This window comes from Globicephala melas, chromosome 6, assembly GCF_963455315.2.
Source record: "Globicephala melas chromosome 6, mGloMel1.2, whole genome shotgun sequence".
Taxonomy (NCBI): Eukaryota; Metazoa; Chordata; class Mammalia; order Artiodactyla; family Delphinidae; genus Globicephala; species Globicephala melas.
Genome location: NC_083319.1, coordinates 81,263,660 through 81,276,803, shown reverse-complemented (window position 1 = coordinate 81,276,803; position 13,144 = coordinate 81,263,660). Strand labels below are relative to the sequence as shown.

Genomic DNA, 13,144 nt, shown 5'->3' with positions numbered 1-13,144 from the left:
CAGGCCTGAGTGAGGCGCTTTGAGTGAATGATGTGTGAGGCCTGAGAGCAGGTCGAAGGACTAGGGCTGGGGCAGTGACTACTGAGCTTTTCCTGGCCTTTTTTTCATTCTTAAAAAAATTGAAGTATAGTTGCTGTACAATATTATATGTTATAGGCATACAATATAGTGATTCACAATTTTTTTTTTTTGCGGTACGCGGGCCTCTCACTGTTGTGGCCTCTCCCATTGTGGAGCACAGGCTCCGGACGCGCAGGCTCAGCGGCCACGGCTCACGGGCCCAGCCACTCCGCGGCATGTGGGATCTTCCCAGACCGGGGCACGAACCTGCGTCCCCTGCATCGGCAGGCGGACTCTCAACCACTGCGCCACCAGGGAAGCCCAATTTTTAAAGGTTATGCTCCATTTATAATTTTTATAAAATATTGGCTATATTCTATGTGTTGTACAGTATATCCTTGTAGCTTATTTTATACCTAATAGTTTGTACCTCTTACTCCCCTACCTCTCTGTTTTCCCTCCCCACTTCCCTTTCCCCACTGGTAACCACCAGTTTGGAGAACTGTGCTTTGAAGAGCACACAGTCTGCCCTCTCCCTTCCCTCTCCACCCCACGTCTTGATGAATGTGGGGTGGAGAGGGAAGAGTCACTTGCAACCCCTGTTGATTTGGAAGATGGTAGGACTGTTTATTGAACTGGTGAGCACAGAAGGAGTACAGACTCTGGGGAAGTTGATAATAACCATGGCTCAGACATTCAATCACTTGCCTGCGGTTACATAGCACGTAAGGGGTAGCCGAGGTCAGATGTAGACATGTCAAGTGTAAGGCACGAAACCATCTGGCCAGTTGTTACAAGAATGCGCTCTGGGGTCAGACAAACCCGGGCTCCTTTTGACCTGGTGATTAATCTCTCTAAGGCTCAGTTTCCTTAAGTGGAAAATGGGAAAACAGCACCTACCTCATAGGGCTGTAAGGATTTTATGAGATGATGTGTATAAAGAACTTAGCACAGTGCCTACTATGTTGTAAACACTCCATAAATCTTAGCTCTTAATATTGTAACAACAGCAGCAGCAGGGGAGGGGAGGGGAGGGGAGGGGAGGGGAGGGGAGTGGGTGCAGAGAGCACAGCCCACCAAGGAGGCTGAGGAGGGACCGGAGAGGTGAGGCAGCCAAGCAGCATGCCGTAGCTGGGGGCAATGCAGCAAATTCGGGTTATAATCCAGGCTATCACTGCTGCTGCAGAGCCTTAGGAAAGCCCCCTGATTGCCTTGAGCCCCGGTTCCCTCACCTGCTCCATGGACCTGGTCTGTATGAAGGTGAGGGATATCTGTGATGCACGTACAGCTCTGGGTGCTTCATAAACAATAGTTGTCATTTTAGGAGGAGGAATAAACGTTCCCAGAGAGAGTGGCTTCGTGGAAGTCAAGGAAAGGTAGGGTTTCAAGAAGGGCCTCACTGCTCAACAGCCTCACTGCTGCCAAGAAGTCAACAAAGATAAAGGCAGAAAAGTATTCACTGGCTGTGACAAGGAGATGAAAGTGACCTTGGTGAGCCAGCTTCAGGGATGCTGAGAGCAGAAGTTGGGGGCAGCGGCTGAGGAGTGATGGGAGGCGGGGAAGGGGAGCTGAGAAAGCAGGAGGAGGAAGGAGTAAGTGCGGAGGGGGCAGCGACAGGCACGGTTCTGAGATAGGAACCACAGCCCATGGCAAGTTTGCCTGTCCCAGAGTGTAACTGCTTTGTGTCTACCCTGCCCCCACTTGCTGGCTGCAGCCCTGGGCCCCTTTGTTCTCTACACAAGGCCTCTCTGTCTGGGCACAGACCATGGTACGATCCCAGGGCCTTGGGTACTCCCTGGGCCCCAACCTGGGTCACCCAATGCTGAGGCCAGGCACCTCCTCTCTCTGCCCTACTTTCCAGTGTGGCCTAGCAAAAGTTGAAGTGGTTCACATCTTCTGCCAGAGCCTTAGCTTCCATCCCTCATCCCTCTCCCTGCATGCCTGGATCTGTACAGCCCAGGGGAGATGGAGAGTCATGATAAAAATAGCTATCAATTATATCCTTTCTCCTGGTTCCTTCTCACCAGTATTTAAACATGCCTGTGTAAGAAACACATAAGAAATTTTTAGAAAAGAAAGAAAACTTCCTCTAATCCTACATCCTTCTGTATCTATTCTCCTTCCACCTAACTTTTCCAGTCAATCATCTATACTGCATCCACTTCTTACTCATGAAACCACTAAAAGCTGGCGTCCACCACATACCCCATCTCTACTGTCCACTGCAACTACTTCTTGCCAAGATAATCAACAACCTCCTTGTTCTTAAATCCAATGGTCCCTTTCTATAAACTACTGGACCTTCTATGACATTTTGGATTGCTGACCTCTCCCTCCTTCTTGAACCTCTGTCCTTTCTTGGCTTCCTTAAAACTATGTTCCCTCCCAGTTTTCCTTCTCTCTGAGAGCTTCTTCCTTATTTACGTTGAATATTTATCTTTTCCCCTGCACCCATGAACGTTAGTATGGTATCCTCTTTTACATTTTGTTTCCCTTCTGGTGTGAACTCATATGGTTATCAGGGGTGTCCCCATCCTATGACCCCACTGCCCACCCCCTCCACAGGTCACTGGTGAAGGGAATGGCATCTGACCAAAGCCAGGCTGATGAGAGCCAGTCCCTAGAAATTTTGGACCTGGAACTGAGAAGAATAAGCCTGAACTGGAACTGAAAGGGATGAGCCAACATTTTGTTAGGTACCTGGATTTAAGCTATAAAATTGAGAACTGTAAGAAGCTGGGTTTATTATTATTATTATGTGGACTGAGAAAGCATAAGAAGCTTGTCAGGAGAGAAAAAAGGAGAGAGAGAAGGCAGGGTGGGGACAAAAAGCAGGGCTTGTTCAATTCCTCTGGCTCTTCCAACGTACCTCCACCCTGATTTCTGGGACCTCTCAGTTTCCTAATCAGGGCATCAACATCAGTGAACGGCCAATAACTCAGCGTCTGCAGTTCAGCCAGGCGCATAATGACCTAGCTCCTAGCAGTCTGAGGTCAAGAATGAAACACATTTCGTTATCCAAGTTAAATAAGTTAACACTTACTCTGTTGTCCTCTAACTGCTTGCAGACCACCATTTTGGATTTACTCTTCCAGGCACATGTGACGGTGCCTCTCATCGTAAAATGAGTTGAATGGAATGTAGGCGACGCAAAGGCATCATTCAAGGGCAGGTTGAAGAAGAAAGGTTTCCAGCCCTGTTACTCCAGCCTAAGATGTCCCATGAAGCCAGAAGCCATAGTCAGAAAGATTGAAAGAGCCCCCAGATGTAGTGCTACAAAAGGGAAACTGCTCCAAGAGCTTGCACAGACCTTGCACCTTCTTGGCAAACCTGAAGATTCAGAGAGCATGGTCCTACAAAATTCTAGTATTGATTATGGAAGTGGAAGTCTGTTGTATTCATGGATGTGTTCAACTTTTAAATAGTTTTTCTACATGGGAAAATTCCCATTTTAAAACCTAGCCTCCTCAGTACAGAAGTCAGAACTAAAATTCCCAGCACCCCTTGCAGCTTGTCTATAGGCATGCTGCTTCCCCCACGTGAGATTTTGATTGGAAGTGAGCGATATGAGCAAGGTAAATATCACCAAAGTTCACCAATATTTCTGGTTCTCCTCTCCTTCTAAGCACCAGGAGGATTGCACTTGTGGCCACGAGATTTGTTTTGATCAATGCAATGCGAGCAGAAGCCAGTACACGTTTTCCCTCACTCTCTTCTGCCACAGCCAACTCTGAAGGTTCATATCAAGAAGGTGGCATCATTGTAAGATGGTGGAGCTTCCAAAAGCTTAGATCCTTGAGTGACCGCAGTGAGCAAGGCTCTTCCTCCCCACTTCACCCATGCTGGAACTGTAGCTGAGCAAGAAATACATCTTTGCTATTTTAAGCCAGTAAGATCTGGGGGTTGTTTGTAACTACTGTGTTGCCTAACGAATTCTGACTGATGAAGAAAGGAAGCAGGTTGGACATAGGACTTCATTTTCGTATAGCGCAAGTATCTAGCTTTTGGGAATGGTAGTAGTAACAGCATTGGTTTCCTAGTGGTTGCAGAACCGAGTTCTTACCACAGAAGTGCCGTAGAGCTTAGTATTTGGAGTGGTAATGACTGTGATTTCCTCAACAGGTTGTATGGTATGGTTTGGGTGTTGTTCCTAGAAACTTATCCTCAGGTCCATTTCCCTAGCCCTCCTAACGATTCTGAGCTAAGTAATATCTTTTTTTTTTCAGTACGCGGGCCTCTCACTGTTGTGACGTCTCCCGTTGCAGAGCAACAGTCTCCGGACGCGCAGGCTCAGCGGCCATGGCTCACGGGCCCAGCCGCTCCGCGGCATGTGGGATCTTCCCAGCCCAGGGCATGAACCCGTGTCCCCCGCATCGGCAGGCGGACTCTCAACCACTGCGCCACCAGGGAAGCCCCTTAAGTAATATCTTTTAACAAATCCCTTTTATGCTTCAACTATCCAGTGGATTCTATTATTTGTGATAAAGAACTCTGACTGATAAAATTACTATATTTAGTAGATCACATGTTCCATCAATTATAAGAGGCAAGTTATTTGAATTACTAAATGAATAACTAAAAAAAAGAGGCTTAAAAACTATTACATGCCGTTAATTGTAAGACATATTCTGATTTTAGAGTTGTTTAAACTAGAAAAAAATGTGCCTTAGGATCAATGAAATATAGTATTAGCCAAAGGAATTCTCCCCACCCCACCCCCCAACAGATGAGACTAACAGATGGCTGATTTTAAAAGAATAGTTGTAAAAGAATTGTATCATCTGGGAGGAAAAATAAAACCATACCCAATCCTCATAAATGCAGAGATCTGTGATTGCTCAATTCCAGGAAAATCCCTAAGACACCACCAGAAAGTGTAGTGCTAAATAGTAGAGTACCCCACAGAGAAATCCTCCACAATGGTGCTCTCAGACCACTGGGTAAGAAATCTTGTCTTTGTGGGCAAAACCTGGGGCAGCCAGATTGGCTGATGGAGGAACTCTGCAGCCAAAGAAGTGAGTCAACACACAGCTGCCAGGAGATTTCCTAGTCCCATCATCGTCATTGTTATTCGTGGCCAAAATATTATAGACAATGTTCTGGATAGTGACCACCATACAATGCTTTCTTTTTACTCCATTTTAGTCTCTATTTCTTCCATCTCTAAATATCAGGGGTTTTTTTGGGGGCGTGGGGAGGAGTGGTTTAAAGGTAGTTCAAAGGCAGTTCAAACAAAGGTAATGGGATTATTAGAAGCCATGTTCACACCCTATAGAGACCTGACTAGAACATGAAGGGACATTACCCAGGGAAACTATACACGAAGAATATTGGTCCTATGATATAACCTCCAGAAGCAGTAGCTGGATGTGTCATTGAGCTGCCCTCCACTGAAAAGGAGATGAATTTATTGGCATATGTACAGTGAGATGGTTGAATTATATAGGTGAGGGCATTTGGGGAATCATACATATAGGGAAAAAATGTGTTTGTGTTGGGCAAAGGATGGACTATAGTGAACAACTGCCGTTCTGCTTTTTCAGAATCTCTCTTCTCCTCCTCCACTCACCCCAGTGTCCATGCAGTTATGATGTGGGTCATGTTAGGCAATCTGATCCTCATCGATCCCTTGGCCCCAGTTGATTGGTCCAGAGTTAAGCATCTAACTAAGCTGAGCCAATCAGAGTACTTCCTGAGAAATCTGCAAACTGCAACCAAGAAAATGAAGCCAGTGTCTTGTTGGATGCCTAGACATTAAGATTTTAAGCTATGGGATTGTCTGAAGTCTTGTTTTTCACCATGTGGACCAGAAGAGCATTGGAAGCCAGACTGGGGGTGGGGATGACAATGCTGGGGCAGGGCAGGGGACGGAAATGAAGGAGACAGGCAGAAAGTAAGAGAGATAAGTGGAGAGAGAACCTAATGGCTTTTGTGTCTATTAGTTCCAGTTGTTCTTCAGGCATCCTTGTCTTTAGGTTTCAGGTATCTGATTATAAATATATCTTTTTCTTTAAACCAGTTCCTATTCTTCTTGGGTGAGTTCTTCCACTTTTCTGGTTTGACTACTACTGTTTTGCTGAAACTCACACAATGTTACCTTCAGCCTGGACCTCTCTCCTGAACCTCAGACCTGTTTATCCAACTGCCTATTGAACATCTCAACTTGGGTGTCCAATTCGTACCTCAAATTCAACATATCCAAAAGAGAATTCATCACCTCCCCACCCCAACCCTCTGTTGAAACTTACCCCTTCTCCTGTGTTCTCTATCTTAGTAAATAGCATCACAGTATCCCTATCACCAAGCTGGGAGTTATCCCAGACTTTTTCCTCCCTCTTACCCCCCATATCCTATAGGTCTAGGTCTCTAAGTCCTGCCAGTTGTAACTCTCCAATATTCTCAATGCTTTCCTGTTCTCTCTAATCCTATTCCCCTACCTCATTTCAATGCCCTGTCATTACTTCTTGCCTTTACTCTCAAATGCCTTCAATCCCTCCTTCCACCCAGCAGCCCAAATCATCCTTCTAATTTCTGGATATGATCACATTTACTCCTCTGTTCAAAATTTCTTCAGTGGCTCCCCACTGTCTTTAGGATAAAATCTGAACTCCAGCAGCTGGGTCACAAATTCACTCATATTATACTCAGATGTGCAATATTATTAGTCTTCTCTCTTTCCTAGAACTGATTTGATCTTGTTCACAATGCCCTCACCCTGCTGAGTAACAGGGGCAGGGGAAACTAAAATTAATCCACTCTGGTAAACTCAGGCAGGTCTAAAAATTTATTTTAGTCAGTCTCTAAGAAATTCAGTAGGTTTGGATGACTCAGTTTTTCAGGTTATTTTACCCTTCCCTTTCTCATTTTCAAGATAGCACTTGGTTTTATAGGGATCTCACTGGGGGAAGGGGCTCCTTACCCATGCGGTCCTTGGAGTTGTGTCACTTGGTATTTGCTGAGCTATGGTTGGTCTGGTATAAATAGTGAATTACAATCCTGAGAGGTAGCTGCTACTAAAACCATTTTACAGATAAAGAAGCTGAGGCTAAAAGAGGTTGAGTAAATTGCCCCAAGATCACAAAGTTAGTTAAGTGGCAGAACCAGTAATCAACACCACCCTGATTCTGCTTGGCACTTGGATCTGCGTCTAGAATTCCAGAGATAAGTTAACATCGGATTTGGGAGCACTGAGAGACTTCATGGTATAGCTTTAGAGCTGCGCTTATCCATGGGAGAATATGTCCAGTGGAATGAGAGAAGGGTCCATTCAGAACACTTAGGAATCACTTGCATATGAAGTAGGGTAGGAAGCCCTACCTGAGGGCTCCTGCCCAAGGTGACCTTTCTCTTAGGAGAGCTTCTAGGATGGAGGAGTCAGGAGCTTCTAGGATGGAGAGTCATGCCTGGTCCTATTCCAGCCAGGGCTGAGCCATCCCTCGGAATACCCCATTCCTCTCTGTCCTAGGCTCCCCCATAGCAGGGTAAAGTACAAACCCCTGACCAGTACTGGGTGGGAACTCAATAAATGTGTCAAAACAACTTATGTTGGCAGAGCTGCTCACACCTCCTGGGGCCAGAGAATGTGGAACCAACTACAGACCCTCTGAAGTGGGGATGCAGAGTCCACACCCCGGTGGGAGTGGACGTGCGGGAGTATAGGGGACTTCCAAGACCAGGAGGTTCGGTCTCCTCCCAGATGTTGTATCCCAGTGCCTCCCTCCAGATGATGGGGACAGAGACCTCTCGCAGATATGGAAGGGTGGTCTCCTGGTAGAGGGGTACGGCGGCTCTGGCCTTTCTCACATGTTGGGTGTGCAGATCTTCCGGGTGTTGAAAGTGCAAGAAATCCCCTAAAGTAGATGGGCCCCGCCCCCTTCCCCCCAGTGGAGGGATCCACACTGAGTAGCCCCTTCAGCCCTCTTCCCGCCCCCGCCCCGCCTGCACAAGGGGCGGGCCAGTCTTCACACCGGCGCACAACCAATGGCAAGGGAGCCTGGCACGGCCAGCCAATTAACTGGCGGCAGCTGCGAGGGATGGCTCCTCCTCCGACAGGCCGCCGGCCGCTGGCCTCCGAGAAGGCGGGGCTCTTTCCCTGTTTTTGCTGCCGGCCGAGCCTGGCCGAGCCCAGCCGGGAGACCAGTCGAGCCCAGCCGAACGTAGCCGAACGCAGCCGAGCCCAGCCGAGCCCCGCGCCCAAACGGCCGCCGCCGCCCGAGCGCCGCCGTGGAGCAGGCGAGCGGCCTCGGCCGCGGAGGAGGCGCCGCCCCAGGGGGAGGAGGTCCCTGCTCGCCACAGACCGCCCGCGGCAGAGGCCGCCCCGGTCGCGCCGCCGCGGGAGCGGCCGGCGGAGGCTGCGCTGCGGAGGGGGAGGGTCGGGGGGAGGGGAAGTCACCCCTGCCCGCCTCCCGCTGCTCCCCGCCCGCAGGCTCTCGAGCAGCAGTCGGCGCCCTGCATCCCGCTGCCCCGGACCCTCCCGCGGGCGCGCACCGGGCTCAACTCAGGTAAGAGGGGCCCTCCCACCACGGGCATGGGGGGCGTTGAAAACCAGAGACGGAGATGAAGAGACATAGACACACACGGAGACAGAGACACAGCCGGGGAGAAAGAGACACACACACAAAGACAGACACACACAAGAGACGCACAGAACTACAGAGACAGACCGCACGGAGAGGGGATAGAGACACGTCCACGGGGACAGACGGACACACAGCGGGGAAGAGAGACGGAGACACAAGAGACCCATACACACAGAGACAGGGAGAAAGAGACACACAGAGACTGATACAGAGATACACAAAGAAATAGACTGGGAGAGAAACGAGACACAAGAGAGACCCTTATAGACTCAGAGATGGGGACACAGAGAGAGACAGATATAAAGAGAGCTACAGAGAGACAGACAGGTACACACGGAGGTGGGTATACAGAGGCAGAGGCACAGATCCAGGCAAGGGAACCAAGGGACAGAGTAAGGGCCAGACACACAGACACACGCACCTGACCTGGAGAGACAGTCTCACAGAGAGGTGCACCTAGGTACACAGTCTTAGATAACACAGACCCACACATGCCTGCCAGGCCTCCACAAAGTTCCCTCTGTGTGAGCTGGCGCCTCTGGAGGTCTCCTGGGCTGGCTGGCTGGAGTCCTGAGTCAGGGGAGGTGCCCAGGCCATGTCGAAGCTGGTCACAGTGCCCATCCTTCAAGGCCTTGGGCTTCCTCAATCCCACCCACTCACACAGTTCTTTTGAGGGCTGGATGTTCAGTGGGCAGGGCCACGCCATGCCCACTGGTCAAAAGGAGAATGAGTTATAGGCTGCCTAATGCAGCTTCCCCACAGTAGCCACACCCCCATCCAGGTGCCCAGAGGCAGGTGTTGGCTCTGCGGGGTACTGAGGCCTGCTGGGAGGCCAGAGGTGTATGAGCGGGCTGTCTTCCCTACGCCTCTCCTCCTAGGCCTAACCCCACCCCTTCCTCCTCACCACCCTTTGCCTTTGCTCTGTACTCCCCACAGGCTGAGAACTGCAGGCGGACGTCTTCACTGTCCGGGAATCATTGAGTGTGTGGACAGGACAGCCTCCTTGGAAGGCCGGGTGTACCGGAGTTCCGCCTCGGCATGGGCCTTGCCATTGAGGCAGCTTCTCAGTCTGTGCTTGTCTGAGGGTGCTGCCCGTCATGGGGGCAGCCATCTCCCAGGGGGCCCTCATCGCCATCATCTGCAACGGCCTCGTAGGCTTCTTGCTGCTGCTGCTCTGGGTCATTCTCTGCTGGGCCTGCCACTCCCGTTCTGCCAACATCGACTCCCTCTCCGAATCCAGTCCCAACTCCAGCCCTGGCCCCTGTCCCGAGAAGGCGCCCCCGCCCCAGAAGCTCAGCCATGAAGGCAGCTACCTGCTGCAGCCCTGAAGGCCCCTGGCCTAGCCCGGAGTCTGGGACTTAAGTCCACCCCACTTGGAACCTGGAATCGGGATCCCAGCGTCCAGCCAGCCTGGGGTCCAGAACTCAGAGTCCAGCCTGTCTGGAGCTGGACCCAGCAGCCCAGAGTCTGGTCGGCCTGGCTGCAAGAGGGGCTCTGCTGGCCCTCGGTAGACAGGCCTGGGGTGGGGGATTCATGAGTTGGTGCTAGGGCCAGGGCCATCTGGACTCTGCTCCATCCCAGTGGTCGGGGCTGGGTCCACCGCCCCCTAGGCCAAGCGCCTCCAGGCCCTCGAGGTTGGGGAATCAATCCATGGCAATAATGGGAGGGTGTCCAGGCTGGGCCCCTTCTCTGGTCCTCCTACTGTTTGCTGGATAATAAATGAAACTATGGCTCTACCCTGAGATTTTCTCCTCTTCCTGGGGGCCTTGCTGTAGCAAAATGAAAGGTTGTGGGTGGGCTTCCAGACACAAGTTTATTTGCACAGAGAAGGAGGGGGTAATGGTGGTTGAGGGCCAAGTCCTGGGGTGAGGTGCTGGGACCAGGGCTGGAGCAGGGTGCTAAGGGCAGGTGCTGGGACCTGATCAGGGGTGTGGTCGCACACATACTGGGTGCTAAGCCTGGGCTGGGGTACCAGGGTCAGGTGCTACAAGTACAGGGTTCAAGACATGGGCCAGGCCCTGGGGCCAGGCCCTCAGGTCTTGGGTTTTACTTCCCTCACCAGGTTCAGCAGTTTGTCCAATTTTGCGATCTCCACAGCTGGACCCTTCTGCACTTCCTGGCCCTTCTTTTCCTGGTGAGAAGGGAAGTACACATGGGGGAGGAATGGTGAGGGATGAGCCACCTCTCTCTACTTCCCAGCATCACCTCCTGTGCCCAGCTTAGGCAGCTGTGCCACGCCTCTCTCCTGCCCAATTAGATTCCGGACCCCTACCTGCCGCCCCCAACCCCTGCAAGGATCCTTCCCCATCCCAGGTTGGGTGGCAGGGGCCCAGCTGAGGCCTGCAAGAGACATCCAGCTGTGTTTCTGAACCTCCGATCAATGTAGGATCCTTATGCTGGGAGGAGTGGGGGAAGCCAGGAAGAGCTGTAGCCCAGGGCCTCTACCTGTTGGGAGCACCCTTCCCACAGGAAGTCCCTGGCTGAGTCCTAACACGGAGCTAAGAGGTGTGTGTTTGTGGAGGGAAAAGAGTGTGGACAAAGCCACAGGTGCCCTCACCTAGTACTGTTACCTAGCACTTTCAGGTCAGGTTGGGAGTGGGGTACCGTTTGGGGCCAGGCCCGCTGTGTCAGACATACCCACGGTGGGGGCAGGTGTCAGGAGACCCAGGAGGGCTGATGGGATATCCCGTGTGATTCCAGATGTCCTTGGCTGGGACTGTCCCTCAGAAGGGCGGGTCCTGAATTTATGACCCCTCACCCCTGCCTACAGGCCACTCTAATCCTTTAGCTGGTAAGCTGGGCCCTGAGAAGAAGAGAGCTGGGACACTGGGGTATGTGTCACTCAGGCCCTGAGAGCTCCCTGGCAGACCAGCACCAGTGCCATCCTCCCTTCTGTCCAGGCGGTGGGGTGTGGGCTAGGCTGGGGCAGCTGCCATTTCCTGCCTTCCCTTTGTGCCCGGGCCCCCACCCTCTCAGCCACCTGTGCCCACTGCTCACTGGCACCTGCCCCAGCCTTGCCTGCTGAGGGCCCAGCGTGGATCTGGCCCGGGCTGTGAGGTGGGAGGAGAATGCAGGGCCAGCAGGCCCCTTCCTGGCCCCATCTTGCCTGCTGCCACCCTGTGGAACTCAGATTTCCTCCTGGTGTGACCCCTGCGCCTGTTCCCAAATCTGTCTCCCCCTCCCCGTGCGGCCCAGTGCCTTTGCCACTCCCCGGCTCACCTCTGCATTCCTGAGGCAGAGGACAGAGATGTCTTTTTCTCTCTCACCCCCCTCTCCCTCCCAAGTTAACCTCACGTTCTCTTGCCCTCACCTCACCTCCTGGGAGTCAGAAGATCTGGCTTTTAGTTCCAGCTTTGTCATTAACTCCCTATATGACTTTGGGCAAGTTCTGCCCAAACTGTTTCTATCTATACTGCAGTTGGGGAAAGTAGGCCTTGACCTTTGACAAGTTGGGCTCTGACACCAATCCTGGGAAGCTCCTTGGGCTGGGAAGTCGGGCCTCTGTGGCCAAGCCCTCTTGGGAAGATCAGGGAGACTGCAGCCTGCAGAGAGGGGCGGTAGGGATGCCCAGAGGACTTCCTTTGGCCCGAATCACTTGGCTGCTGGTAGAGTCAGGTGGCGATTTCACAGGAACTGCCAATCCACCCAAGAACTAGCCCCCAGCTATCACCTGCCCAGGTCCTCTGATTCCCAGGTACCCGTGTCCTCAGGTCCTCAGAGATATAGATGCTGAGCATTGCTCTGAGAGGAGCTGGGACTGTGGGAGATCCTTCCATCCCTGGGTCAAAGTGGGCAGGGCAGGCCCCCACCCAGATCTACTGCCTTCAAGGTGTGATGGTCATACCCCAGCCCCAAGGGGTCACCACCATCCCTCCCACAGGGCTGTCCAGCTCTCCTAGCTCAAGCCTGGGTTTCTCTCCTCACTAAATTAAGAGCAGATTTTATCTGTTCCACAAATTATACTGCCTTCTTCCCCCTCCTTGAGGCCAGCTAGCTGGGCTTAGCAGAGTTTTAGACCACACCCAACCCCCCCCCCCGCCCCCCATCCTACCCCATCCCATCCCACCCCCAGCCCACCACGGCCTCTGGGCCACAGCTGCAGGCACTCAGCAGCCTTCTGAGTATTTATAGCCAAGTTCACCCCTTCCCCCAGCTGGCTACAATTACAGGCCGGGCCAAACTCCCAGCCCTTGCCTCCCTGGCCCTGGTGGGGAATAGGCCAGGCTGGCGAGAGGGTTAGTGCGGTGGCCCCTGCCTTGGTAGGCAGCAGTTGAAAGAGACAGGCCCCTGCTCTTGCCTCAAACTGCAAGTAAATGCCTCAAACTGCAACCAGGGGGTACAGTCATCAGGGCAACATGGCCCAGCTCCGGCCCAGCTCTGATGCTGGCCCAGAACCTGGCAGGAAGCAAATTCCATTTTCTCTCCTAGCGCCCAAATGGACAGGACTGGGCTCTAGGTTTTTGGACGCTGGATTTTTAAGTTGGACCTCTGGGCGCTGGATTCTA

General features: G+C 52.0%; 2 protein-coding genes across 3 annotated transcripts in view; one reads left to right on the top strand and one right to left on the bottom strand.

Moving 5' to 3' along the window:
• The first annotated feature begins 8,216 nt into the window (after positions 1 to 8,216).
• Positions 8,217 to 10,375, top strand: ENHO (energy homeostasis associated). Its single transcript, XM_030832736.2, has 2 exons — positions 8,217 to 8,561; positions 9,576 to 10,375. Exon 2 carries the CDS (start codon positions 9,737 to 9,739, stop codon positions 9,965 to 9,967), a length of 231 nt encoding a protein of 76 aa, XP_030688596.1. The 5' UTR covers positions 8,217 to 8,561; positions 9,576 to 9,736; the 3' UTR covers positions 9,968 to 10,375.
• Positions 10,376 to 10,464: 89 nt separating this feature from the next.
• The window catches only part of DNAI1 (dynein axonemal intermediate chain 1), a 60,656-nt gene continuing 57,976 nt past the window's right edge, over positions 10,465 to 13,144 (bottom strand). For both annotated transcript variants that reach the window (XM_030832720.2, XM_060301058.1), the window contains one exon: positions 10,465 to 10,770. In XM_030832720.2, coding sequence (XP_030688580.1) covers positions 10,672 to 10,770 — 99 coding nt within the window. In that variant the 3' untranslated portion in view covers positions 10,465 to 10,671. The remainder of the gene's footprint in view (positions 10,771 to 13,144) is intronic.